Raw genomic sequence first — 26454 nt, 5'->3', positions numbered from 1 at the left:
TTACATATCTTTCAATGCTAGTATGCAAAGCTATAAAAGTAATACACATTTACTGAGTGTTCATTACATGCTTGGTACTCTGCTCGATGCTTTATATAATCGCATTAATAATCTCACACTTGCCTTACGAGTAAGGTAATAATATTACACTGATTTTATAGACACACAAAAAAGCTGAGTTTGAAGGAGACTAAGTAACTTACAAAAGCCACATAGGGATTGAGATCTAAGGTAATATTAGTTGAAATCTATTGAAGATGACCTATCAGAATCAATTAAGGGAGCTCATTAAAAACATAGGGCTGTCTCCTTAGCCTTTCAGCATAACTACTTGTATTTGAACATCTAGTGTTTTCACAAGCACCTCAGCTGAGAAGTTTGAGAATCATGCTTGTACATGTTATTGGCACTAATTTAAGGAGAAAGTGTGCCTTCAGGGAAGCTGTGGAAGGAAATGCAATTTTTGCCTGTTATCCTGTTAGAGGGTGCCTCTCCGCATGTCTATAAATATTTCACGAGTTACTCAGCAAAAAGCAAGCATAGAACTGTCAGGAAAAGAACTAGATAAAGTATTTTTACTTGCTGATCTGTCTCCTAGCCTATGGCCTTGATAAGAAGCATTTATTCATTTTTAAACTCCATCAGGTTTCTTGCAAACTTTCTGTTCCTTCTTCGCACAGAAAATGACTGCTGTTGAGTTTTACACGAGGTAGATTTAGAAAAGAAATTATATTTGCACAGCGTCTTACTGAATTGATGCTTTGTAATGAACTCTACACAGTGAGAAGTCACTATGTTTTTCTGTTTCTCATGAGGCAGAAACTGCTTGGTGCTGGGCATAGAATAGCAAACAGGAAATCCAAGGTGTATGGAGTTTCTGATATAGTTAATACTCTGAAGTTTTATGCTATGTTGTAGAACTGTGAGGTATATAAGCTAGGTATTATCCTATCCCCGTGGTCGGCAAACTGCGGCTCACAAGCCACATGCGGCTCTTTGGCCCCTTGAGTGTGGCTCTTCCACAAGATACCACGTGCGGGCGCGCACGTATAGTGCGATTGAAACTTCGTGGCCCATGCGCAGAAGTCGGTATTTTTTGGAAGAGCCACACTCAAGGGGCCAAAGAGCCACATGTGGCTCGCGAGCCGCAGTTTGCTGACCACTGTCCTATCCTATGTACTAAAACTCTAATATGCAAATTGACTGAACAGCAGATCAACTGGTCACTATGATGTGCACTGACCAGCAGGGGGCAGACGCTCAAAGCAGGAGCTGCCCCCTGGTTGTCAGTGCATTCCCACAGGGGGGCACCACGCAGCCAGAAGCCAGGCTCCTGGCTGGCGAGTGCAGTGGTGGTGGCAGGAGCCTCTCTCCCAGCTCCACTGCAGGTGGGCGGTAAGGAGAGAGAGGTCCCAGGCTGTGAGATGATGCAGGCCAGGCTGAGGGAATCCCCCCCACCCCCTGCCCAGTGCACGAAATTTCATGCACCAGGCCTCTAGTTTTAAATATGAGAAAATGGAAGTAAAAGAGACTATATAATTGGCCCATGGTTGTACTTTAGATAATCACACCATCTAAATTATTCTTCTGATTCCAAGATTCATATTTTTCCCACTGCCTTGTGCTGTCTTTCAAACTTGGGTATTTTATATGGTTCTGAAACTTAGATATTTTGCATAGCTTAAGTCAACTAAGTCCAAACCTTTCTTGTTCCAATTGAAAATACATGTGTGTTTAGGTCTGAAGATACAGTGAATAATACAATGCTGAGATAATTAAGAATGGAAAACAAGAAGACGGAAATTAATAGAAAAAGCACAATTGGAAACAAAATATCAACTCACAGACCAGCTTCTGGACGTACAAAGAAGGGACCAAGTTATCCCTTCGTATAAAGAGACATATAAAGAGGGGGCTATGTGGTGCTGGTAGGAGACATAATGACTCCAAGGGGAAAAAAGGAAGATAAGTAATTTTATGGCTAGTGATTCTTTCATCCAGTTTTTTTATTATACAATCAAGCATTTGTCTGTGACAACCTCCCCATCTCTTTGCATTAAAATAGTTTGGCCACCTTTGCCATGCCTGCCTTTTTCTCACACATTAAATAATGTTTGCTCATGCAGAAGCTAGGGTGAATTTTCCCATTATGAAAATAAGCACAATTCATATTTTCTCTTGCATTTTCAGAAAGCTCAAACCTGTGAACGAAAAAAGTAGACATGAGTTCCTTTGAAAGCCAAACAATCAGCAATAAAACTCTGTGTACAATTTTGTTACATAAAGTTGAGATAAAATTATGGGAAAAGAAAGTTACAAACAACATTCAGATCACTGAAAGTCTGCCAATCTGCTTGGGAGTATAAAGTATGTCCATTTGAATAGGTCAATAATAATTTAAAATAGAATAAGATTAAACAGCAAGTGAACAGTAGTTACAGAGTAGTCCAGAGGAAGAGATGGATGGGAATCTGAAGCAATTGGAAAGGCTTTACCTTTTTACCTTTTATAGAAGATAATACCTTATTTTTGTCTTGAAGGAAGGGTAGGATTTAGATGAGCTTCACACAGCAATTAGCTGCACAGAATGGAAATGAGCTCATGGAAAAGTAAGTTGATTAAATATTTTTGAAATAAAGGTTTATGTTACTAGTATAAGATAGCAGATATAAGACAGCACACTATATTGTATTAACTTGTTTATATTCTCTGCTACACTGCTTATGAGAGGAGGACAAAATGCACATTTATTAATTCATTCGTCAAATATCTATAGGATGCCTACTATGCGCCAACGTTTGTGTGTTTTTTTCTGTGTTGATGATAGAGTGGTTAAAGAGACAAGGTCCGTTCTACTGGGGAACTTGCTTAATAGTTGGGGGATTCTGATTTGTTGAAAGAACAGAAGGAACACCAGTTTTCTTGCAATATTGTGAATGAGACAGCAAGCTATAGGAGATCAAGGTCTATGGAAAGATTTGCTTGCAGTTGAAGTATCCTTGTCTCCTACTCATAGAAGATACTTAATAAATATTTGTAGATAAACTAATTAAAAATGTGAGTAATAATCAGATTGTATAAATTTTGGTTAATAATGAGTTTAACTTTTAACAGGAGAGACATTGCAGTTTTGATATACAAGATAAAAAATGGCGTTGAGACAGAAGGTTGGAAAGCCACCTTAAGGAACTCAGTGCAATTGGCTCCTTTGACTGGATTATTTGCAGACAGATGGAGCCTTATGACAAGGACATCAGAACCACCCTGTGAACAATGATGAGTCTGATTCCTGGAGACCCCTAGGGTGCAAGAGTAGGTACATGCTACAAAAAAGTCAAAAGAATCCATGAATAACTTTCAACCACAAAATAATAAGGATAATTTTCTTTTAAAAATATATGAAGAAAAATAGATTAAGCTAAAAAAAAAGACATAAACTGTTCCAATAGTAAAGTGGTCAGTAGAAATGAATGAGAAAAAACATTGGGAATAGAGGAGGATTGTGACTTAGATAAAGAACAGAGGAATGGGATGATACAAAAAGCAGGATTGTCTTACTATCAGTGTTCTCTTCTTAGGATTTGGTGTAAATTACTCAGCTTCTGGTTATATAACCCACAGTAGGTTACAGAACTACCTCCCAACTTAAAAGTAACTTGTACCCAAGTGGGTAGAGTATCTCGGGAATAAAAGTTGCTGTATTCTGAGCGCCCAGTGACTTACATATTTTTGGAGGGAACTGAGCCATCTTCCCACTTCCAGACTTTATTGGGGTTCTGACGGGACAGTCCTACCCAACGAATTAATCCAGTCCTGGATTTGATATATTCCTATTGCAAACACAGGTAAAAATAATGTTCAGAAAGCTTACACAGTTCTTTTGTTTTTCACCATTATCTTTATTTTCTTATTACAGCTTCCTGAATTCAGGTGTGTACCAATTTTTGAAAACCTAAGCTGACCCAAATTCTTCACCATAGAATCACTTTGTTCACAAAAAAAGGCTTTAAAACTTAAAGAAAACAAACAAAAATTTTAAAAGTTCTAGTAACCACTACCCAACCTTTGCCCCTATTAACCTTCCTTTGAGGGTTTCCTTCATGCACGTTTGTTCCTTCAGCAGCACCCCGGCACCTGCCATGGAGGCTTATAAGCCCTGGCCCACTGTGCTGTGACTCCCGGCACCAGGAGGGCACCCATGCTCGCAAAACTCCATCAGGCCTAATCATCTGAGACCAGTTCTGGGCCGCTCAGTGCACACAGCTCAGAGGGCCGCTGGTGGCAGAGGGTTCCTTGACCTGGAGCTCTGGAGTGGGGCCCTAAAGACACCTAGGAGTTCACTTCACCACGAGACAGAGAGCGTGGAAGGGCAGAGGGAACAGCTCTGCAGAGCTGCAGAGGTAGAGAGGACCCAGTGAGTGCAGGGAGGGCTGAGGCCTTAGTGGGGGCTGGAAGGCAGGCTAGAGGGGGTGTCCTAGCTGGAGACAAGCTTGGTGGGTGATAGAAGCCACGCTTGCCGGGCCTTAAATGCTCAGCCAGGAATCTAGTCTTTCCCCAAAGGGCAATGGGAGGCCCAGAAAGTTTTGTTTTTAGTAAAAATTTTCAAACAAACAAAATTAGAGGAAATAATATCATGAACACTCATATACCATCACCAACATTTAGTAATTGTTAGCACTTTTCCATACTTCCTTCACTGCTGTTTTATTGCTGTCAAACTAGTTTAAAGTAAATTGCAGATATGAACAAACTTCACTCCTAAAGTGTGACTTCAGTGTGACTCTAATAAATAAGGACATTTTGCTATACAGCTGCAACTCAGAGTTTCGAGGACACTAAGTTAACACTAATATCATAGGTAATAATCAGTCCACATGTAATTCCCCCCCAAATGTGTCTTTGTTAAAACTGGGAGGCAGTCCAGGACCTCACGTTGCATTTGCGCTGTCCGTCAAACTTGAACCTCTGACTCGCCCCTTCTTTTTATGACATTGACCTGTGAAGGGACCCGTTGTCCTGCAGAAAATTCCTCCTCCCAGATGTGTCTGTTGCTTCCCTGTGGTGTTGCTGGACTTGCTCCTCCACTCCCTGAATTTCCTGTACACTGAAGTTAGTGTACGGGCTTCAGACGTTCAGGGTAAGCCTTTGGGACAAGGATACCGAATAGGGGAGGCTCACGAGGGTTTTAAAACCAGGCAGGATGGGCAGATGGGCAGCATGTGGCTGTAAGTGCACACGAATCTCCCCAGGGTTCATTCAGCGGGTTTATCTGGGTAGTGAGGCCTGGCTGGGCTGCTGGTCTGAGGCCCACATTGGGGAGCTCAGAGAGGAGGGAGAGGGAGGATGGGGAGGAGGGGACACCTCCAAGGTCAGCATGTGCTCCTCCCCTACTGCTGGGCTGAGAGGTGGGCGTGGTGTCGGATCTGGGACAGTCAATGCTGTCAGTCTTCATGCCTCCAGCGACACTCCAGGAAATGGCTTGTCCCAAGGTGCCAGAGGGATGGCCAAGCGCCTCTGAAACCTCAGGGTCCCAGAGAGAGCGTGCTCCTGGGTAGGCCCTCTGGAGTGGTGGCCTCAGCGTCCCCCACTGGATGGTGCTCCTAAGTCTTGGCCTTGGGGGCCCTGAGGGCCTGGCGGAGGCGCTGAAGTGGGAGAGGAAGGAAGCGGGGAGCAGAAGAGGCCAAGGCTGTCGCCTCCCAGCCTCCAGAGGGGCCTCCAGTAAACAGGAAGGCCTGGTGGTTCCACGACGGGGGGCTCCGGAGGGGTGAGGCAGAGCCCGCCTGGGCCTGAGCAGCCTGGAGCACAGAGCTTCCTGGCTGGGGCTGCAGACTCAGAGAGGTGGTCTGGCTTGTCCCAAGTCACACAGCGGGGCAGGGGAACGGGGCCAGAGCCTCGCCTGCCTCTCCTGCTTCTGCCCGCTTCCTGGGGTTCTGGTGCGGGGTCCCCTGCTCGTGTTGCCGACCATGGTTCAGAGGGTGCTGGATGAGTCTCACTTTTAGGGGCCTCAGTTTCCCTTTTTATGAACTCAGAGCCCTTACAACTGACTCAGGGTTTCAAGACTCCTGACCCAGTGGAATCCTTCTGCCTCCAAGGTGGTCTTCAGGGTCCCTCAGACCTTGGGAGTGGGTTTTACTGGAAGACCAACATCCCCAAGAGGCAGCAGGTACCGGGCCATTCCCATGAGCCAGGCACTATTCTAAGCAATGGGCCTTTGAAACTTCCGTGCGCTGCCCTGGCCAGCGTGGCTCAGTTGGTTGGGCCTTTGTCCCGTGCACGCAAGGGTCATGGGTTCGATTCCCAGTTCTATGCCGGGTCTCGGTGCCTACGAGAAGCAACTAACTCCACAGTTCTTTAAAGGCACAAAGACAAAGCTTCAGTATAACACCCTGGACCGCAAGAAAGTTAGATTTTATTCTATGTTAATATCACTTAATTATATTTGATATTTAGAATTGTACCAAGTTCACTTGTTAGGGAATGAAAAGTAAACAAACAAACAAACAAGCAAGAATGTTGATATTTACTGAGCTTGATAAAGTTCTTCGAGTTTCACAAACCAGAAGGCATGAGAAAAAAATTTGTGTGTGTGTTTTTTTTAAGTCAAATTTTTCACTTCAGATTTTTCTCCTTATGATTTAAAAATATTTGGCATGGGAATCTCCTTACCAGAATGTTCTGGCTGGCAATCTTAAGCAGAGTGGCATTCATGTTGGTACAGTACTGCTTACTCTCTTCCCAAGTCAGGTTGTGCCTGAAGAATCCATAGCAATTACCTTCATAATATCTCCAGTTTTTGTCACATGGGCTGTCCTTATGGCCTTAAGGAGAAATCAAGCATAAGAATCCTTTTATTCTAAGTAGGACTTACTTTTCCTATAAATTCAATGTTTCCTACAGATAGCATTACAGAAATACTCTAGGGTAGGAGAGATGAGGTTACCAAATCATACTTACTGAAACTGTCCTTCTGTTCTGATGGTTTCATTAAATCTTGGCAGAATTGGTTTGCTAATAATTGTTGCAGAATTCCTGAGAGATTTTTATTCTCAATTTGTAGATAGTTTTGCTGTGTGACAGCTAGATGTAAAAATTAGTTAATAATTTGTAATAAGGAGAATAAAGATAATGCAAGGATCTTTCAATAAACTAATTTCACTAGGGTTATTAATCTATGAACTGTTTACTAGACCAGTGACTTTCAACCTTTTTCATCTCATGGCACACATAAAGTAATTACTAAAACTGAGGCACATACAAATATTTTTTTTGTTAATCTGACAAATAAAAAGGGTATAATTTTGATTCATTCACAGTGGATGGTTATTGTTGTGTGATGTTGTCATTTTTTTTTTAATTTGACAATCTAAGGAAAGTCAGTGCCCCTGACTAAGTAGTCAGGTATTGCATGTTTTAAACATTCTTGTAGCACACCAGTTGAAAATCACTGTATTAGATACACATGAATAAATGAGTGCTGAAAAGAGATCAAGGCAAAAGGGGGGGATGTAAAGAACAAATTAAGAACTAAGAAAAACTGACAGGGTTATTCAGATAATAAGTGAACTACTTGAAGGAAATAATAACAAATAAGAAAATGCCATTTTCAAATAGCATTCCCCCAGCAGTTTTTTTGAAAGTTTCCTTAAATACAGATTTCTAAGCGGATTTCATGTAGGCAAATAAACTCTGTTGTTTCGTTTTTCATGTATTACCAAAATATCCGTTTATTTAAAAGTGCATATTAATTTATTTTATGCTAAAAGTACTGGGATATTCAGGTAAATAAAAAATGTTGAATGGAAGATTCTAAAATATCTTATGAAAAAATAAACAGGAACACAAACAAACAACTACACAGATAATAATATGGCATTGGAGGGCTTTTAGATTTATAGGGAAAATAGAGGGAATAGAATGAACAAAATCTCAGGTGAGGGACAGGATTTATTTGTGAAGTGGAGAAAACTCCTTGTTGGCAGGATCTTAAGATATGCAGGAGAATGGAAAAAAGTTTCAAAAGAGCATGGATATATACCGAGGAGAAACTTAAGAACCGGTCTAAAATTCTTGAAAATAAGTTTTAACTCATAAGAAATCTAAAGATGATTTTAATCAGGAGAGAAAGTTCAGAGTTCCCTTTTCATGAGAATATCATGGCAGCTGTGGCTAGAATAACTGGAGTAGTGACAAATAGACAAATATGGACAGTTAAGATCACTGGCATACACCAGGACCCTCAGGCATTGCCTTTCTCAGATACAATCATTGAATGAGTCAACACTTACACATAATCCCCAGAGCCACGAGTCCAACAACCAGCCCAATGCACAAGACCAGCAGAATCAAAGCCATTACCCGCCACAATGACGAGGAAGCAGGGTCAACTGTGGGCATACAATAAAGATGTCAGGGAACAGGTGTAGGCATGGGTACGGGGCAGCGACACTCCTGGCCCTGCCCTCTCTGGATTTTTTTCAGTGATGTAAACAGCATCAGGGGCAGATCTTGCCATGCTCCCTTGGTGATCATCAACAGTCAGCACAACCCACCCCCACTCCATACCTCCATTCCCGTCCTCAGAGCACGTCTCTCTGAGTCCAAATATAACTTACACTTTGTGTGTTTGTTTTGTTTTGTGGTCATCCCCATAAGTAACTGCTTTAATGAGCAAGACCTAGAGAATCACACCCATTTGCTGAGATGTTAAAAAATGGGGTTTTCAAACATTCCCTTCCTATACTCTCATGGTTTCTAGTCCCTCTGACATTAAACTCTGTAAGTGTAATGTTCCTTGCTTGTATCTTTTCTTGTTTGCTGCCTAAACAAGTCTATCTGAATCTATGTGGATAGTATTCAAATGCTATAGGAAAATAATGCCATTCAGGAAAATAAAACTATCCATGCTATACTAGTTAAAAAAGAAAAGAAAAGAAAACTAGAGTTGACCCATTTATATAATTCATTTTCAAGTGGCTTGCTCTGGGCATTCTTACCTGAGGTGAGAGCTGGCTTGCGAGTTTTAATATTTAAGGTGATGTATCCATCTTCATCCTGCATGGTTTCCTTTGCACTGCAAGTGAGCTCAGGGTCCAATGACTTTGCAAAATGTAGTGTCCACTTTTATTATTTCTGTGTCTGTCAGTCTGTGATCCTCCTCTCTCTCAAAAGGTGGAGCCATGAGTTGGGGATATGTGGGTTTTTGTGGGTTTTTTTTCTTTCCATTTTCTTGTTTTGTTTTTGTTTTTTCTTTCCAGGAAGCCCTTTCATAGCTGCTTAGAGATACATGAACCTTGAACATAAAAACACAAAAATAATAATAACTTGTTGAAAGGAGTAGATAACAGCATTTGTTTCTCGTTTCCTTATCTTCAACTGTAAATGGAGGGATATCCCATCATGTGTATCCTTTCAAAGAACAAAAGTTCATGCTTGATCTTAACCCTAACAAAGTCTGGATCACATTGTTAAAATAAACTACTTTCTGATGAGAATTTGGGGGCAAAACACCAGTAAATATATAGCCTATCCTATTGTGAGGAGAAAAAGCTAATATCACTTGATCAAATATGGGCTTAGTTAGGTATTTCATGGTCTTATGTTAGAAGGAGCCATTTTTAATTAAGACCTAGAATTCAACCAAATACTTGCATCTTTCTCAAATAAAATTCTTCAGAAATTCAAGGACTCCACATGAGGCAGGCAGCATATTTCTTAGGTTTAGGCATCAAAGGACAACATCAAATAAAGTGAAATAACGCAGAGTTAATGACTTGATGTGTTATTACCTTTCATTAACGTTTGCACTTTCAAGTGAATTTCCAGGAATGGAAAAATCCTAATTCTATGAAATAATGTAATACTAAGCATAGTGGTGCTATACTTGAAGAGATATTTTTTTAGAGAAGAAATGTATTCCTAGTGTCCTTTACATCATAATAATATTATTTATTCCACACATTTAACCTTTATCATAACAAAATTTTAATGTTAATTATTTCTCAAAAAACCACTTAGTTTGATTTAAATGTATTGAAGTCTTATAATGTCTAGCATATGAGCAGTTTACTTAATCTGTCCCATTCTTTAGTCACTTTTGGAACAAGAAGTAGAATTCTATATAATAAAAGCCCAGTGACCGAAATGGCAGAAAGACCAGAACGACCAGAGACCAAAACGACCACGACCCCTCGCCCTGGCTGGCCCCACTCTCCAGCAGGGAGCCCAACCCAATCAGGGGCATGGCTGGCCTGCAAACCACCCTGGGCCCCTTGCCCTGGCTGGCCCCAGCCCCCAGCGGGGACCTTCACCCCAGTCAGGGGCATAGCCAGTCTGCAAACCACCTGCGGCCCCTGCCCTGGCTGGCCTCTCCCCAGCAGGAACCCCCACTCCAATCAGGGATGTGGCCAGCCTGAAAACTACCCTCAGCCCCTCACCCCCCAGCAGGGACCCCAACCCTGATCGGGGGGGTGGGTGACCCCTTGCCACTGCTGGCCCTACCCCCCAGCAGGGACCCACAATCTGATCTGGGGGCCCCTATCAGGGAAGGCCAGTCAGCCCCCACCCTGGCACTGGGCTTCTATCCTATATAATAAAAAGGGTAATATGCAAATTGACCTTAACAGCGGAACAACCAGAACTACCTCTCGACCAGTCACTATGAGGTGCACTGACCACCTCTCGGTCCTTTTCCCCACCCAGCAGGCTCCAATGGTGAACAGAAAACTGGGGTGGGTGGTGGTGGGGGGTTGGGTCAGCTTCAGGTAGCCAGGGAAGATGGCCCTGATCGCAGGCCAGGTCTAGGGACCATACCTATGCACAAATTTCATGCTCCAGGCCTCTAGTTAATAAATAAAACAGTAAAAAATTGCCTGTCTGCTCACACTGATGATACAGATTAGTGAGGCTGCTGCTGCCTTCATGTGACATCCAGATCACCTACACATTTAACTTTATAAAATGGACTAGAGGCCTGGGGCCCCAAAATTTGTGCATTAGCGGGGGGCGGGGGTGTCCCTCAGCCCCACTTGTGCCCTCTCACAGTCTGGGACCCCTCGGGAGATAACAACCTGCTGGCTTGGGCCTACTCCTGGGTGGCAGAGGGCAGGCCCAAACCCTAGGTGCCTGCCCTGCAGCCCCTGGTCCGGCTCAGAGCAGGGCCGATTAGGGAGTTAGGGTGCCTCCCCTTGTCGTGCACAGAGCAGGGCGGATCGGGAGGTTGAGATACCACCTCCAGTCACACTCAGGGTAGGGCCGATTGGGGGTTGGGGTGCCTCCCCATGCCACACTCAAGGCAGGGTCGATGGGGAGGTTGCGGCACCACCCCCTGTCATGCACAGAGCAGGGTGGATCAGGGGGTTGTGGTGCCACCCTTGTCACATACAGAGCCGGCCGATCAGGGGGTTAGGGCGCTGCCACCTGTCACACACATAGCAGGGCCCATCAGGGGGGGTGGGGCTCCGTACCCTGTCACACACAGAGCAGGGCCGATCGGGGGGTTGGGGAGCTCCCTCCTGTCATGCACAGAGTAAGGCCGATAGGGGAGTTGGGGCACTGCCTCCTGTCACACACAGAGCAGGGCCTATCAGGGGGTTGGGGTGCCTTCCCCTGTCATGAACAGAGCAGGGCGAATAGGGAGGTTGTGACCCCGCCCCCTGACACACACAGAGCCTCAGGGCGATCAGGGGGTTTGGGCGCTCCCCCCTGTCATGCTGCTCCAGGGGCCATGAGACCTCGCTGCTCCACTGATCCCGGTGCCAGGAGGCCTCAAGGCTCCGCTGATCCCAGTGCCAGGAGGCCTTGCGGCTCCACTGATCCCGGTGCTGGGAGGCATATTACCCTTTTACTATATAGGATAGAGGCCTGGTGCACAGATGGGGGCCGGCTGGTTTGCCCTGAATGGTGTCCTGGATCAAGGTGGAGGTCTAACTTGGGTGCCTGGCCAGCCTGGATGAGGGGATGATGGCTGTTTTCAGGCTGGCGGGTGACTGAAGCTCCCAACCTCTCCTTTTTTTCTTTTTCTTATATTCTGGGATTTATTTACCTTCTATGGCTGTCACTGGAGCTGAGAGCCAGCTTTAGCTCTGAGGCTTGTCTCCAGCTCTTAGGTCTCCGCTGCTGAAAGCAGGTATCTGGGCTTTGTTTAGCTTCTATATTGAAACACTGTTGCAACTCCAGCTCTGAGGCCTGGCTGGCTGAAAGCAGGTTTCTGGGGTTTGTTTAGCTTCTATAATTGTAACATAGTTGCTTAGAGTGCAGCTCAGAGGCCAGAAGCGGCAGGTGAGGAACCTTGGCTTCCTCCATCACTGGAACAAGCAAGCCTCCTGTTCGCTTCAGCTGCTTGGCTGCCGGCCGCCATCTTGGTTGGCAGTTAATTTGCCTATCGCCCTGATTAGCCAATGGGAAGCGTGTCAGAGGTATGGTTAATTACCATGTTTGTCTATTATTAGATAGGATTTTTAATTGTCCTTTTAGCTTAAATGAAAGTATTTATAAGAACAACCCTAGAAAGCTAACTGCTATGCTTGCTAGAAAAATATTGGTGAGGTTTCTACCTACTTTGTCATTAGGTAGTTCTTATATATTTTTGTTAAAACTTTAGGGCCAGAAAAGCTACTCTTCTTCTGAAACTATTAGGCATTTGTCTTCTTAATTATCTTATTTTTATTCTTTTTTCAGTTAATAGTGTTAGACTTTACTATTCAATATAGTAATTACATAGGATCTCATGGCAGATATTTTGTTTATTCATTTTCTAATTAGCACATCTTGTATACATATTTTTTTCTTCCTGTTATCTCCTTCACTCTGAATTCTTTGTTGATTCACATAAAATAATCTTTTATTTTAAAATTTCTTTCCATACACACCTCAAACTATTTTGAGAAGAGGTGTAAAGAATAAACAAAACAAGCATGAAAGGCCTTGCTGATTAACTCAAGCTTAGCATGATTTGAGTATTTTCACCAAAACCCAATCCTTAATAAAATATCCCACTTTAACTAAAAGTCAAATTCAATAATGTTCTAAAAATTAAATAATCAAATTTTTAAAATTCCCAGACTCATATTTGTCACTGAGTTTCTTATCTCAGTTATACTTTCAGTGATTCCCAATCATAAGCAGAGTATTTTCAGATCAATATTCTACCATTTATCCACTTCTGTTTCTGTTTGAGTAACTTCGTTTCAGCCAAAGTGGACTCCTCACTCTTTCTAATATTGATCACCCCAGTCTGCCACCACAGCCTGAGAATGTTTGACGTTCCCTCTCTTCTATTGCCCACATCTACTCACCTACCATGTCATGAGGTTTTCTTCTCATCTATCTCCTCCCTTTTTAAGTTTTTTTTCTGACACTGCCTTACTTTAGTGTTGTTTTTTCCTCCTAAAATATACAGAAACATTGAAAAATAATTGTGACAGAAAGAAGAGTGTGGGGGTTATGGTTCAAATGGCATCGTTTCAATAAAGCATGACTCTGTTCCCTTAATAACCATGTAGCTAACTTCTGAAAATTTACAGTTAAATTAAATCAAATATGTAAATGAAGATGGATGGACATTTGGAAGCACTTATAATTCTTGTAAACATTTTCTTGTTCAAGTAACAGACACTTTAAGAAGGTATGAAACGTAACAATGAGCTTGCTTTGTCAGAGCTACCATATTCTCTAGGTCTTAGCTAATTGGCTTAATTATAAAAATATTCCATTTATTCCTTTTGTAAACCACCAGGAATGTGCTGGTCTTGCGTTTGATCCATGCGTTCTTAAAACTGTACATTTAACACTAGAAGTAGGTAAAGCTGAAACAGGGTAACATTAAACCTCAGAGGATATTTATTTCCTACATCTTAGCTTCTGGATTGTAATTCATGTTGTTTTTTTGGAACTTCAATTACTCTAGCCACAGACTAAGGATCTTATATTTAGATTTATGTTTCATTAAAATATATTTGTCTTTATTTTTATTCCCCAAGCATGGCTTGGCGGTGTTAAGTATACGCTAGTTGAGTACGGAGACTCTCAGGGTCAAAGGAACTCCTGATAACATTTACTGTTAATTCTGCTTTCTTGCTATACATATCCTATAAATACAAGCTGAGTTACTCAGCAACAGTTAATCAGAGAACTGCAGGAAAAACAAATAGATGTAATAAACTTCCCCTCCTCTTTTCCAAAATCCAGGGGCTCTTCTAGATATCTCTTAATCACACTACAAGGCATGTTATTGCCATATTTTATTTTTGTTTGCATATTTTATTGTTCCCTCTTTTTATAGTTCAGGAAACTGGAAAAAACACACACACACACCAACACTACTCTGAAAAAATAGTTCTTTAGTACAAACAGCCTTATGAGTTTGAATTTGGAATAAAAAACCTTTATTTGTTTAATATTTTAGAGATTAAGAGTCACTTTTACATGAATTATCTTTTAGTTTAAAGCAAATATTTAAGTAATGTTAATTATGCTTCAAACACTGACATTGGTGAATATTCATGGAGAAAGTCATGGTACTAGTCTTTATGGAGCATAAAATCTTATATTTTTGCTACCTAACCTTTATTTTTCAGTATTTAGAACAACTTCCCTCATCACACTACACACCAGCCCACATTCTTGTCCCTACAGAAAAGCTTCACTCTTTTCTGACACACAGAGAGTCTCCCTAGATATTTAAATTTTTGTAATTATCCCCTCAAGGGTGTATTCCATGACTCTAAAATAGTGACTGACATACAGCAATCATCCAATAGATATGGTGAAAGAAAGAATACATACATACATACATACATACATACATACATGTACAATGGGCATTTTCATTCTACATGTAAAAAAAGAAGTTTAAGGAATCTTGGGACTTTTCTATTTTCACACTTCTTATAAAAAGTAGCACCATCTACCTCCACATTCTTTTCACTACAGTATGATGGATTTTAAATTTAGTCCAGACTCCATTATCTATGCTGATAGCTGAAGAATGAGTACAACACACTAGGATCCCAATGACAAGTTGTAGATGCAACAAGAAAGGAAATTAGTAGAATGCATAACATCATGGATAAAACTGATCAATGTATAATGGTGGTTAGTAGATGTGTAAAAGAAAAAGACAAAAAGAATATAATGTTGACTACTATGAATGCTATAACAGTGTCTCTAAACTGAAAAATATAAAGAAACTGAGCATTTTAAAGTTGGTGACATCTTTTTATGGACTTTTAAGTGTTTATAACCTTTAAGCTAATCCTTCAGTTCATTTATTGGTGATATCCTATTCTCTCTCAGTCTTCTGCCTTAAAATTGTTGGTTCAACTTTTACTTACTAACCTTTTACACAAATTAAATGCTGTTTACTTTTTTCATTTTGAAAAAGCTAAGATTTTCTGTTATGAAATCCTGTTGATCTAGGATTTGAATCTATCAGCCTGTCTTCATCGTCCTTTATTTTAATCAGGATATTGTATTATGCTTATTGGGTGAATATACATTTCAAAATAAATTCCATCCTATACTCATCCTCTGGCTCCTCCTTGTGGCCAGTTCTTCTCTTTGCTTTTATCTTGACTTTCTTTATGCCTTTGATGCCTCCAAATTTAATTTTTACTTTTCTTCATCCCTTCTTGTAAATATTTTTTTGAAGATGAATTTTAAGGATCAGTTATGTTGAATGTTGCTTGTAGGCTAAGATGAATCCTCAGAAATAGCCTGTGGATGTGTTACTGTGGAGGTTGATGGTGACTTGGAAAAAAGCATTTTTATAGAAAGTGAGGGGAAAAGACTGATTAGTGTGGGTTCAGGAAAAGTAGGAAGAAACAGCAGGAATAGGCAGCTTTTGAACACTTTTATTGTTAAGAGGATTAGAGAAATGAGGTGATAGTGGTAGTGTGTGTGAAGGGGATGAACACGATATTTTTTGCTTATTTTTAAAATAGAAGATATCACATATTTATAAGTTAAGATGAGTCAACCAGCTGAAAAAATAATGATCCCAGAGACAGAAAATTATAAGTTAAAAATCTTTGAGTAGGTAGATGGAATGGATTTCAATGTACAGATGGGAATGAACATAAATAAGAGTTTGTACAATTTAACCATGGAAATGATTGAAAATGATATTATCATGCATACAGATGTAAATGTTTTTGTATATATGGTCAGTGAAACAGAGAAAATGCTCTTATTATTGTTTTTATTTTTTCAAGATAATCTTCTTCTGAATATTAGTTGCTTTTTGCAGGAAGATTTTCCATAGGAAGTTAGCCATGCCAGAAGGGAACTCCATTCACACATAGTTTTAATAGCTATCCATTTCTTCTCAATGCCCCATTGCCAACTCTCTCTCTCTCTCTCTCTCTCTCTCTCTCTCTCTCTCTCTCTCTCTTTCTCTCTCTCTCTCCCTCCCTTCCTTTCCTACACACACACACACACACACACACACACACACACACACACACACACACTTGAATTTCTTAAAGCATCAGCCAGATATGGGTGGTATTTAACTATACAGCTCTCAGTACATGTGACTACACACTCCATCCTGTTTTAGTATGTGTATCTGCTTGATATCTAATATAGGTGAGTATAAACCACATCCAATGTGTCATGCAGAATTAGCTTACCTTACCTTTAACACATGTAAAGAGGACACCTGACCCTTTATTGAAACCTTGAGATTCATAGGATTTCCCGCATAAAACCACCACTCCTCCACTGATTCCAAACACCACTTCTTTGCTTCATAGTATGAAACAATAATGAAAGAGCCATTTGGAATCTACAATATACTGATTTCTAAGGAGAATATCGGACTTCACTCACATTCTCTGCAGAAAAACAGATTATCATTCTGTCCTTACATAGATTGCAGTGGGATGTGTCTTGGGCCAGTTGAGTGTCTGTATAAAAGCTCCAAGCCTTGGAAAGAACATCTTGTTCAGGCCTGAAGACATTGAAACATTAATTACACAATTTACAGGAGTGCTTTCTTCTACAATGTCCGAAGAAGTGACCTATGCGACACTTTCATTTCAGGATTCCGTTGGAGCAGGAAATAACCAGAATAGAAATAACCTAAGGAAAAAAGGTAAGGATTCAGGAAAAGTGCAACTTGACCTTGGGGGATGGACAGGTGTTCAAGGCTTTGAGGTACTGGCTTTGATACCTACACTAAAGAGAAGAAAGCTTCGAAATAGAGACAAAGTGGTGGAATATATTAGTTGAATAAGTGTTCCCAATATTGAGGAAAAAATGGTGTGTTATCACTATGTTTCATGAAGCCATGTGTTATAGTAAAAATGTTGATTAGACATGCCAGAGAATGGGGGCTAAAAGGTTACTTTTTATAAATGCAGTCCTTTTATAAATGTAGTCCTTGCGAGAGATGCCAGAGGGATCTTTTAGAAGGCAGATGAGAAGCTTCTAAAACATAGAAGATAGAGGAAATCTTTTTTTCAAAGGTATAAAAAACTGAACAGGAAAATTGGAGAATGGGTGAGTCAGAAATAGATGATAGTTTCAGTTTTATAGTATTTTAAAAAATTAAGAAATTGGAATTCCCAGAATAATTAGTAGTGTTGATTTATTATTTTTTTCAGTTTAAGAGTGTGTGTGTGTGTGTGTGTGTGTGTGTGTGTGTGTGTGTGTGTGTGTGTGTGTGGTTTGAGAGGGGGTTGATATAAAAAGGAAGATGGGAATAGGCTTTGCATTTTATAAGAAAGATGGCTATACATTATTTTTTAGAAAAGTTTAACTCTAATCCTTGAGAACGAGGGAGTAGTGGATATGTTATATGTAATAGTGCACCTGGAGATTACATTAATCATTCTCAAATATTGGGCTAGATGCCATTAGATCCTGAATTGAGGAATAGGAAAGTGAGGTAAGTAAGAGAACCATTGTGATATATACAGGGTGGGGCAAAAGCAGGTTTACAGTTGTGAGTACATGAAACACAAAGTTTATTCCTGTGTTATTATTTATTATTGTATTATTTTCCATACAAACACTTTTAAACATATTTTTGCCCCACCTTGTATATGGAATGTCAAATTTTAAAGAATTATTTGCTAGCTTTCTCGTCTTTTCTGTGGTTTGTAAGTTGGATTGTACATTCATTCCTTCTTTCACTCAGTATCCATTCATTATCTAATAGGTGATAAATAAAATGGGTAATAGATAAAAATAAAACCCATAGTAACACTTGTTTTGTGGAGGTTTGTAATTTTAAAAACCTGGGATCTCTTCTATTGTTAGGGTCATCCAGAAAACCACTTTCTACAACATCTTATTCATGAATTTAATAAACTTGAAGAAAGGTGTGTAATGATGAAAACAAAAACCTAATGCTTAGAAGACACTCGTAAGGAAAGGAGAAGGGAAAAGAAAGAAAGGAAGAAATAAGGGAGGGAGGTGGGTGGGGCCCTTACAGCACATTGTTTTAGGTGTTTTCTAGATGGGGCATACAAGAGGCTTAGGAAGCTTCCTCGGTGGGAAAAATAAACAACCGTCCGTATGTGACTACCACAAGGGAGTTGTTTGTTCATCCCTCTGTTGGCTTCCTTCTTTGTTTCCAGGTCTGTCCCACACATGGCGCTGGGCAGCCCTGAGTCTGCTAACCCTTTGTCTGTTGCTGCTGATCGGGCTTGTGACCTTGGGGATTATGTGTAAGTATACTTGCATCCAACTCAAGAAAGATGATTAGGAAACACAGTGGTAGACTATGTGAATTCAGTTTTGATATATGATAAGAGCTACATCCTAAATACTCTAAAGCTTTCTGCTACTTTCTATTTCTCTCCTCCCTGTCTCTAAGGTAAACCAACAAGGAAAATATTATTATGAGGATTTTCCCCTAAGTCCATTGCTTTCTCTTAATAAGCTAGACTGGACTAGGAAGCCAACTTTTATTTCTCAGTTATTGGTTGGAATAAGGAGTCTCTTTTCTGCATAGACACACACATCCACTTATTATTCCAGTGGTGAGAAACAGAAAGCCAAGGACAGTGGGTTCAAGGAAAAGCATACCATTTTATTTACCTCTAAGACTGTACAAGTCTGGCTTAATCTGCTCATGTAAGACCTTTCTAGAGTAGCAAACTGCTAAGCAGCAGCAACAGCCTGACTACTATAAATGACAAAGAGATACAAACAAGGAGGAAGAGTTGCCTGATATCCCTTAGCCAGTAGATAGAAAGTTGAACCAGCTGGTAAGGCATAGCTCAGTGATTGAGCATTGACCTATGAACCAGGAAATCAGGATTAGATTCTGGGTCAGGGTACATACCCAGGTTGATCCCCAGTGTGGGGTGTTCAGGAGCCTGTTGATCAATGATTCTCGCTCATTATTGATGTTTCTATCTCTCCCTCACTCTCCCTTCCTCTCTGAAATCAATACAAATATGTTTAAAAATATAAAGAAAAAAGAAAGTTGAACCACCTCCAATAATGGAAGCTCCACTTCCAAGCACATTAGTGAAAAAAAGAGTATTCTTTTTAGTCTGACCCATCATTTGGGCAGTCGGGGCTATTCCGGGTAGGGAATCCTGAACTAACAAGCGCAAAAACATCCTGAGAATACACACTTTGTAGGATGTTAAGTATGTGATGTACAGAGTAGAGTAGTGAGTGAGCACAGTATTCAATTTCAGGGGACTTGCAGTCAAGAAAGTTTATTTGCTAAATGATACCAACATTTCCTCTGATACTTTCATTTCTTTTTATATATGTAAAATCTCATGGATAATTAGGATTTAGACATACTTATTTGGACATACAAATAGAAGCTAATGATGTAACTTGCTCTTTTGAAAAGAAATATTATGTTCTAGCAGTAGTGACAACTATTCAGCAGTCAATCATTATGAAGCTTAGTAGTTAATCTTCTACAATGATGTATGTTTTATTTTTATTTTTAAATTATTGACATTATTGCAGATGTTCCCCATAACCTCCCTTAGCCCACCTAACAATCATGTATGTTTAAAAAAATTAAGGTGCACCCTACCTGGTTTGGTTTAGTGGATAGAGCATCGGCCTGTGGACTAAAGGGTCCTTGTTTTGATTCTGTCAAGGGCACATGCCTGGGTTGGGGTTGCAGGCTCAATCCCCAGTAGGGGGCATACAGGAAGCAGCCAGTCAATGATTCTCTCTCATCATTGATGTTTCTCTCTCTCTCTGCCTCTCCCTTCCTTTCTGAAATCAATAAAAACATATTAAAAAATAAAATAATAAAAAGAGGAAATGTAATATGTAATCATTGGTTCTCCATAGAAGGAAGAGTTTTTCTCAATTAGAGTGCAATGCTTTGAGTGCAATGGCTCTTAAATTTATTCTGCTGGTGAGTCATCTAAAGTGCTTATTAAAAATGAATATTTTTATGGACCTAGGATCAGAAATGATCAAGAGTGGCATTAAAATCTGCCTTTAAGCGCACACACACACACACACACACACACACAAATACCCCAAGTGATTCTGACACAAGCTGTCTGCAGACTATACTTTGAGAGAGCCATTGCCCCAAAGGACTCTGTTCCTATTAAAACAATTATGTGAACCAACTCCAAAAAGAAAAAGACAGAATTTCCAACAAGTGTATGGAAAACTGACTGACACTGCTTTAGTTGAAATGTCAGAGTTATATAATCAGTAATTCATTATTTTAATATAAGCAAAAATAAGTAAATATAAATAAAGTTATAAGAATGAGCTCTAAACAAACTTAAATAGAAAGGCATCTGGTGTGCTTCTTCCAGATTCCTTTATTATGAGGAGTTATTAATAAATGTTAAGCAATGTAAGAAATATTTCTGTGTTAAGAGAATTATCCATGGCTAACGTGAGAATGGGACGCTGTCTGAACTTATTTACTATTATGCCTTGGAGTTTTGCAGACGTCTAAGGAAATTAACTCAGACTCAGAGAATTTGAGTCAACTTCAAAAAACCGTCCACCACCAGCAAGATAACTTATCCCAGCAGCTGAGCAACTACAGGAACTTTCCCACGGAGGAGGAACTGCTCAAATCACAGATCTCCAGTCTTTTGAAGAAGCAGGGACAAATGGCCATCAAACTCTGCCAAGAGCTAGTCATTCACACTTCAGGTAATCAGGATCTGGTGACCTGTCAGATCAAATCTGTTGTCTCAGTTTAGGTTAATTATGTGCATCACCTCTGGGAGTATGAGAGAGTCATGCTGTCCAAAGACCACTAATGAAATCACACTGATTTTATAGAAGACAAAGGAAGGTATACAAGTATTTAATATTTTTGAAACAGAGGCAAATTTGGGGAAGTATCATGAACTTATATTAATTTGGATCAGGGGTCCTCAAACTACGGCCCGCGGGCCACATGCAAATACAAATATTGTATTTGTTCCCGTTTTGTTTTTTTTACTTCAAAATAAGATATGTGCAGTGTGCATAGAAATTTGTTCATAGTTTTTTTTAAATTATAGTCCAGCCCTCCAATGGTCTGAGGGACAGTGAACTGGCCCCCTATTTAAAAAGTTTGAGGACCCCTGATTTGGATACTTCAGTCCCTCATTTTATGAACTATTTTCAGGGGATCCTGGTGTTATAAGAAGTTAAAAGTAGAACAGATCATTCATTCTAAGGCCAGAAGACTGAGCCCTGAAAAGATCATTTTAATCACCATTGCCCCAAACCATAATTGGGGTGATCTCATTTTCAAAGGCTCCTACAACAGTATGTTTTCAGGGTGCTGGGTCTCAAACCCTATTACCAAGTTAAGTAGCTCAGTTTCCAAAACCTTCCCCAATCACTCCAAAGTTGTTTAGTTTGTACTTTTAGGTATAATTTCTTTTTCAGACCACAAATGCAATCCTTGCCCTAAGATGTGGCACTGGCACCAAAACAGCTGCTATTATTTTGCAACGAATGAAGAGAAAACTTGGAGTAACAGTAGAAAAAACTGCATGGACAAGAACTCCACCTTGCTGAAGATAGACAGCTTGGAGGAAAAGGTCAGAATCTCCTTTCCTGGTTACAGAAATTGCCCATGTAATGTAAAGCAAATAAATAGCATTTCTGATCCACACAGTAGGAATTCAGTACATTTTGAAGGAGAATTAATAAATGGCTTTAACGTATGTTCCCATCTATCTTACTTCTGCAACCGGAAATGTGGTTCTCACATAAGATTTTTCCTTTTCTCTTTCTCAGCGTTTTCTGAAGTCCCAACCATTACCCAAGCTTTCTTTCTTCTGGTTGGGATTATCATGGGATCCATCTGGCAGAAGTTGGCTGTGGGAAGATGGTTCTAGCCCCTCTCCAGCCTTGTAAGTCTCTATGTGGAAAAAATCCAAGCTAATAACACTAAGAAATGGGATATTGACAAAATGATCTGATTTTCATTTCCATAATAATTAGTGATGTTGAACATCTTCTTATTTGCCTATTGGGCCTCTGTAGGTCTTCCTTGGAGAGATGGCTAATCAGATTCTCTGCTTATTTTTTAATTTTGGTGGTGAGCATGCTATAGTATATATAGGTATCAAATTACAATAATGTACATATGAAACATGTTATTAATTAATCTACCTCAATAAAAAGTTAATTTTAAGAATTAGAAATCTAGATACAAAAAAGAGTACAACCTACCAAGAAAATAGAGCTTGAGTAACAAATACTGATGCCCTGGCCAGTTTTTCTCAGTGGTTAGAGTATCAGCCCACCAACCAAAAGGTCTTGGGTTCAATTCCTGATCAAAGGCACCTTCCTCAGTTTCAGGCTTGATCCTAGGCCCCAGGTTGGGGTGCATGCGAGAGGCAACCAATCAATGTGTCTCTCACATAGATGTTTCTCTCTCTCTCATTCCCCCTCTACCCTCTCTAAAAATCAATGGCAGGGGAGCAAGCAGTTAGGGGTGAGATCAGGCCAGCGCAGGGGAGCAAGCAGTTAGGGGTGCAATCAGGTCAGCGTGGGAGAGCAAGTAGTTAGGGGGCAATCAGGCTGGCAGGGGAGGGCAGTTGAGGCGATCAGGTTGGCAGAGGCAGTTAGGGGTAATCAGGCAGGCAGGCAAGCGGTTAGGAGCTATTGGTCACGGATTGTGAGAGGGATGCCCAACTGCTGGTTTAGGTCCAATCCCTGGTATCAGCCTAAACCGGCAGTCGGACATCCCCCAAGGGGTCCCATATTGGAGAGGGTGCAGGCCAGACTGAGGGACACCCTCCCCCATCCCATGTATGAATTTTGTGTACTGGGCCTCTAGTATTTTCTATAAAAATATACATTAACACACATTTAAATTTAACAATTGTTAGCTATTTTCTAACAAAAAGTAAGTCTACATTGGTTAAATAGTTTAACGATTAATTTTATGATGGGGACTTGCAATTAAATTATATATAAAATGTTTTTCATGAATTAACATGAGCCACTTTATGGTTTTAATAAAAATATTTAAACTATTTATAGAATATATAGTATTTTGAAAAAATGATTTTTGGCAACTATTAAAAGATATGAAAATGGTCAACCAAAAAATATGTCAAGGGGCACATAGTTTTACAAAATTCTTTTAGCAAACTGACTACAAAACCAAATATTTTGAGGAACACCTCTCATCACAACTATATTCAAATGGTACAATCACATTTGTATTTTAATATAACATATGGCATTTGTATATTAGCTGAAACTTACAAGCAGTGGCATCTTTCTGGGCATAGCAGGTTTTTTCACCTCCCTATCCTTATCAAATAATTAATCTATTCAACGTCTATTTCACTCTTTAATAATGCATGTTGTCAAAGTTTCCTTAAATTGAATTATAAGTGCCCATTTTCTGTCAAAGATACTGTGGTTCAGTTGTGACTCACGGACTTCTTTTAATAACAAACAATATGTTTATACTTTTCTCCCTGGTTACACTTTATCTTCATTCATTTCCCCAAGTTTCGTCCTGGACTTTTCTACCCAACACCAATCTTCCCACCCTCTAATCACCACTACTTACATTAAATTGACTAATCTGGCTTCACACAGATAAGAATGGCAAAAAGCACATGCAAAGTAACAAACACACAAAAAATGACAGTTGCTCTGCAAATGGAGCAATACCGGGCATGAAACGAATACACATTAATCTGAGAGACTGACACTAGACTGAGGGTTCACAGGCGTACCATGACACCAGGCAAGTTCAGTTGTTTCCATTTTGGAATTTAAGAAGATATGTTCCTCTTCTCAAAAGAGTTTTAATCTTTCCTACCCCGCCCCCCATTTGTACCTCATTGAAGTATGGAGGAGGGGGCCCCACAGCATGTTTCAGAGCCTGGGAACACGGGTTCCCTGAGATTGAGCTATCTGATAAACTAGTGCGGCACACTCAGCATAGCAAGATTGAACTTCAGGATCACATGGCCATTTCCTACTGAGGAAAGGCCAGTCTGAGCAATCACACATACTAGGAATAAAATTTAGTAAACTTGCTCTGAAGCAAGAAAAGAACATTGCAGTGTAAGGCAGATCATTTGGGGGAGGGGGAGAATTGGAGCACACAGAAAATTTAAATCTGATGAGCATAATTTTCTAATGACATTATTTATCACCAATTCCTTAACAGAGGAACTGGGGACTGATACTAGGGCCACATTCATTTCTCTCTTAACTTTGTCTTGTTCTCTTTTCTCTCTCTCTCTCTCTCTCTCTCTCTCTCTCTCTCTCTCTCTCTATATATATATATATATATATATATATATATATATATATATATATATATAAATTATACTTGTGCATAGTAAAATGTAACAACTTTATACACAGAAAGTGATTTCATTTGTTTGCTTGTTTTGCTTCATAAAGTTCCAAACTAAAGAAAATCTAGTACTTCTAATATAATCTGCACTAGAGGCCTGGTGCACAGATTTGTGCACATTGAAAGGAAATTAATTATAAGGTGGCCGGTGGGGCAGAACTGGGCGAGATGGGCTGGACACACCCTGGAGCCAACCTCCCATGGTCCCTCCCCAGCTGGCTGCACCTGGGGTAGCCTTGGGGCTTGAAGACCATCTTCAGACTGAGCAGGGTCCCTCCAGCAGGTGGGGTTCCTCATCCTGGCCTGCAGGGATCGGGCTGAAACCCACAGTCCAACTTCCCCCGAGGGATCCTGGAGTGCAAGAGGGCACTCTGCAAAGCTGCTGTTGCTAAGCAGCTCCTGCATTGAGCATCTGCTCCCTGGTGGTCAGGGCACATCATATCTATGGGCTGGTCAGCCAGTCAGCTGGTCGCTTAGCCTTTTATATATATAGACTAGAGGCCCAGTGCATGAAATGCATGCATGGGTGTGTGTGTGTGTGTGTGTGTGTGTGTGTCCCTCAGCCTGACCTGCACCCTCTCCAATCTGGGAGCCCTCAGGGGATGTCCTACTGATGGCTTAGGCCTGCTCTGCATGGTTCTCTGCTCTCTGCAGGGCCTGCCTGCTCCACACCATAGCGATTGCCAAGCAGGCCATGCTGGATGCTGCCTACGTGCCGGGCTTGCCTGTTCCCGGGTCCCCGTGGTGACAGCCAAGCCGGCTGTGCTGGGAGCTGCCTGCGGGCTGCGCTTGCCTGCTCCCAGGTTGCCACGGCAACAGCCAAGCAGACTGTGCCATGCTGGGAGCTGCCTCCTCCTTGCTGTCAGTCTCTAAGGAGGTGATGAGATTAATTTGCATACTCCCTCCTGATTGGCTGGTGGGCATTGTGAAGGTATGGTCAATTTGCATATTTCTCTTTTATTAGTGTAGATTGGGTAGTTTCTACCATGTTAATGGAGGGGAAAAAATTCTCAACACAGAATTTAAGCATCCATCTTAAACAATTCTACATGGAATTATAATTAACTTGAAATAAAGAACTCATGTCTGCCAGCTTCAGGGATCTTGTGTTGTGGAAGCATAAGTCTCTCAATATTCAGATATATGATATTTATTTAATAATGGAAAACATTTAATTGTGGTCAAATTTAAGATATTTGATGTATAACTTAATTTTCAAAAAAATATAATTAATTTTGAATGGATTACTTTTCAGATTTAATACTAAAGAATATGCCCAGATCAATGGATCCCAAGGATGTGCCTATTTTCAAGAAGGAAATACTTATACTTCCCGCTGCAGTGCTGAAATTTCTTGGATTTGTGAGAAGACAGCTGCGTTAGTGAAGATTGAAGACTTGGATTAATAGGCTTCTTCCAAATTCACCAAAACGTAAGGAACTTGTGGTTAAGTTCATGAGAGGAAGGAGACAGCTACCCTACCAGAACCAAAAACATATTAAAAGCAACTGTGTATTGAACCTATCAGGCAAATAAACTTGCTCTACACAACATTCTCCACCTCACTGTCTGATGCCTTCTGATCTGATGTTCTGGTTATTGCTGGAGTCCTAGGGGATTAACTGTTCTAGGGCCCTATTGTTCTGTCGCAAAATCATTTTACT

The 26454-nt window shown here is 40.5% G+C and overlaps 2 protein-coding genes across 5 annotated transcripts; one reads left to right on the top strand and one right to left on the bottom strand.

Annotated features, from left to right (window-relative positions):
• Positions 1-1988: 1988 nt before the first annotated feature.
• CLEC1B (C-type lectin domain family 1 member B) lies at positions 1989-9166 on the bottom strand. The gene is made up of 6 exons (XM_059682177.1): positions 8994-9166; positions 8286-8384; positions 6955-7077; positions 6667-6818; positions 3724-3830; positions 1989-2201 (listed from the first exon to the last, which is right to left on the bottom strand). Exons 1-6 carry the CDS (start codon positions 9055-9057, stop codon positions 2057-2059), a joined length of 690 nt encoding a protein of 229 aa, XP_059538160.1. The 5' UTR covers positions 9058-9166; the 3' UTR covers positions 1989-2056.
• A 7835-nt stretch (positions 9167-17001) lies between these two features.
• On the top strand, positions 17002-26196 carry CLEC12B (C-type lectin domain family 12 member B). 4 transcript variants are annotated; one of them, XM_059680929.1, is made up of 6 exons: positions 17002-17092; positions 18582-18671; positions 20893-21111; positions 21841-21995; positions 22195-22310; positions 26046-26196. In XM_059680929.1, exons 1-6 carry the CDS (start codon positions 17002-17004, stop codon positions 26194-26196), a joined length of 822 nt encoding a protein of 273 aa, XP_059536912.1. The 4 variants fall into 4 exon arrangements, with proteins under 4 accessions (XP_059536912.1, XP_059536910.1, XP_059536913.1 ...); XM_059680927.1 differs by having other exon boundaries at positions 17002-17093; positions 18574-18671; XM_059680930.1 differs by having other exon boundaries at positions 17002-17096; positions 18577-18671; positions 26133-26196.
• The last annotated feature ends 258 nt before the right edge of the window (positions 26197-26454 follow it).

The sequence above is a fragment of the Myotis daubentonii genome, chromosome 2 (genome assembly GCF_963259705.1).
Source record: "Myotis daubentonii chromosome 2, mMyoDau2.1, whole genome shotgun sequence".
Taxonomy (NCBI): domain Eukaryota; kingdom Metazoa; phylum Chordata; class Mammalia; order Chiroptera; family Vespertilionidae; genus Myotis; species Myotis daubentonii.
Note: the sequence above shows the minus strand (reverse complement) of the source record. Positions and strands in the feature narration are given on the sequence as shown.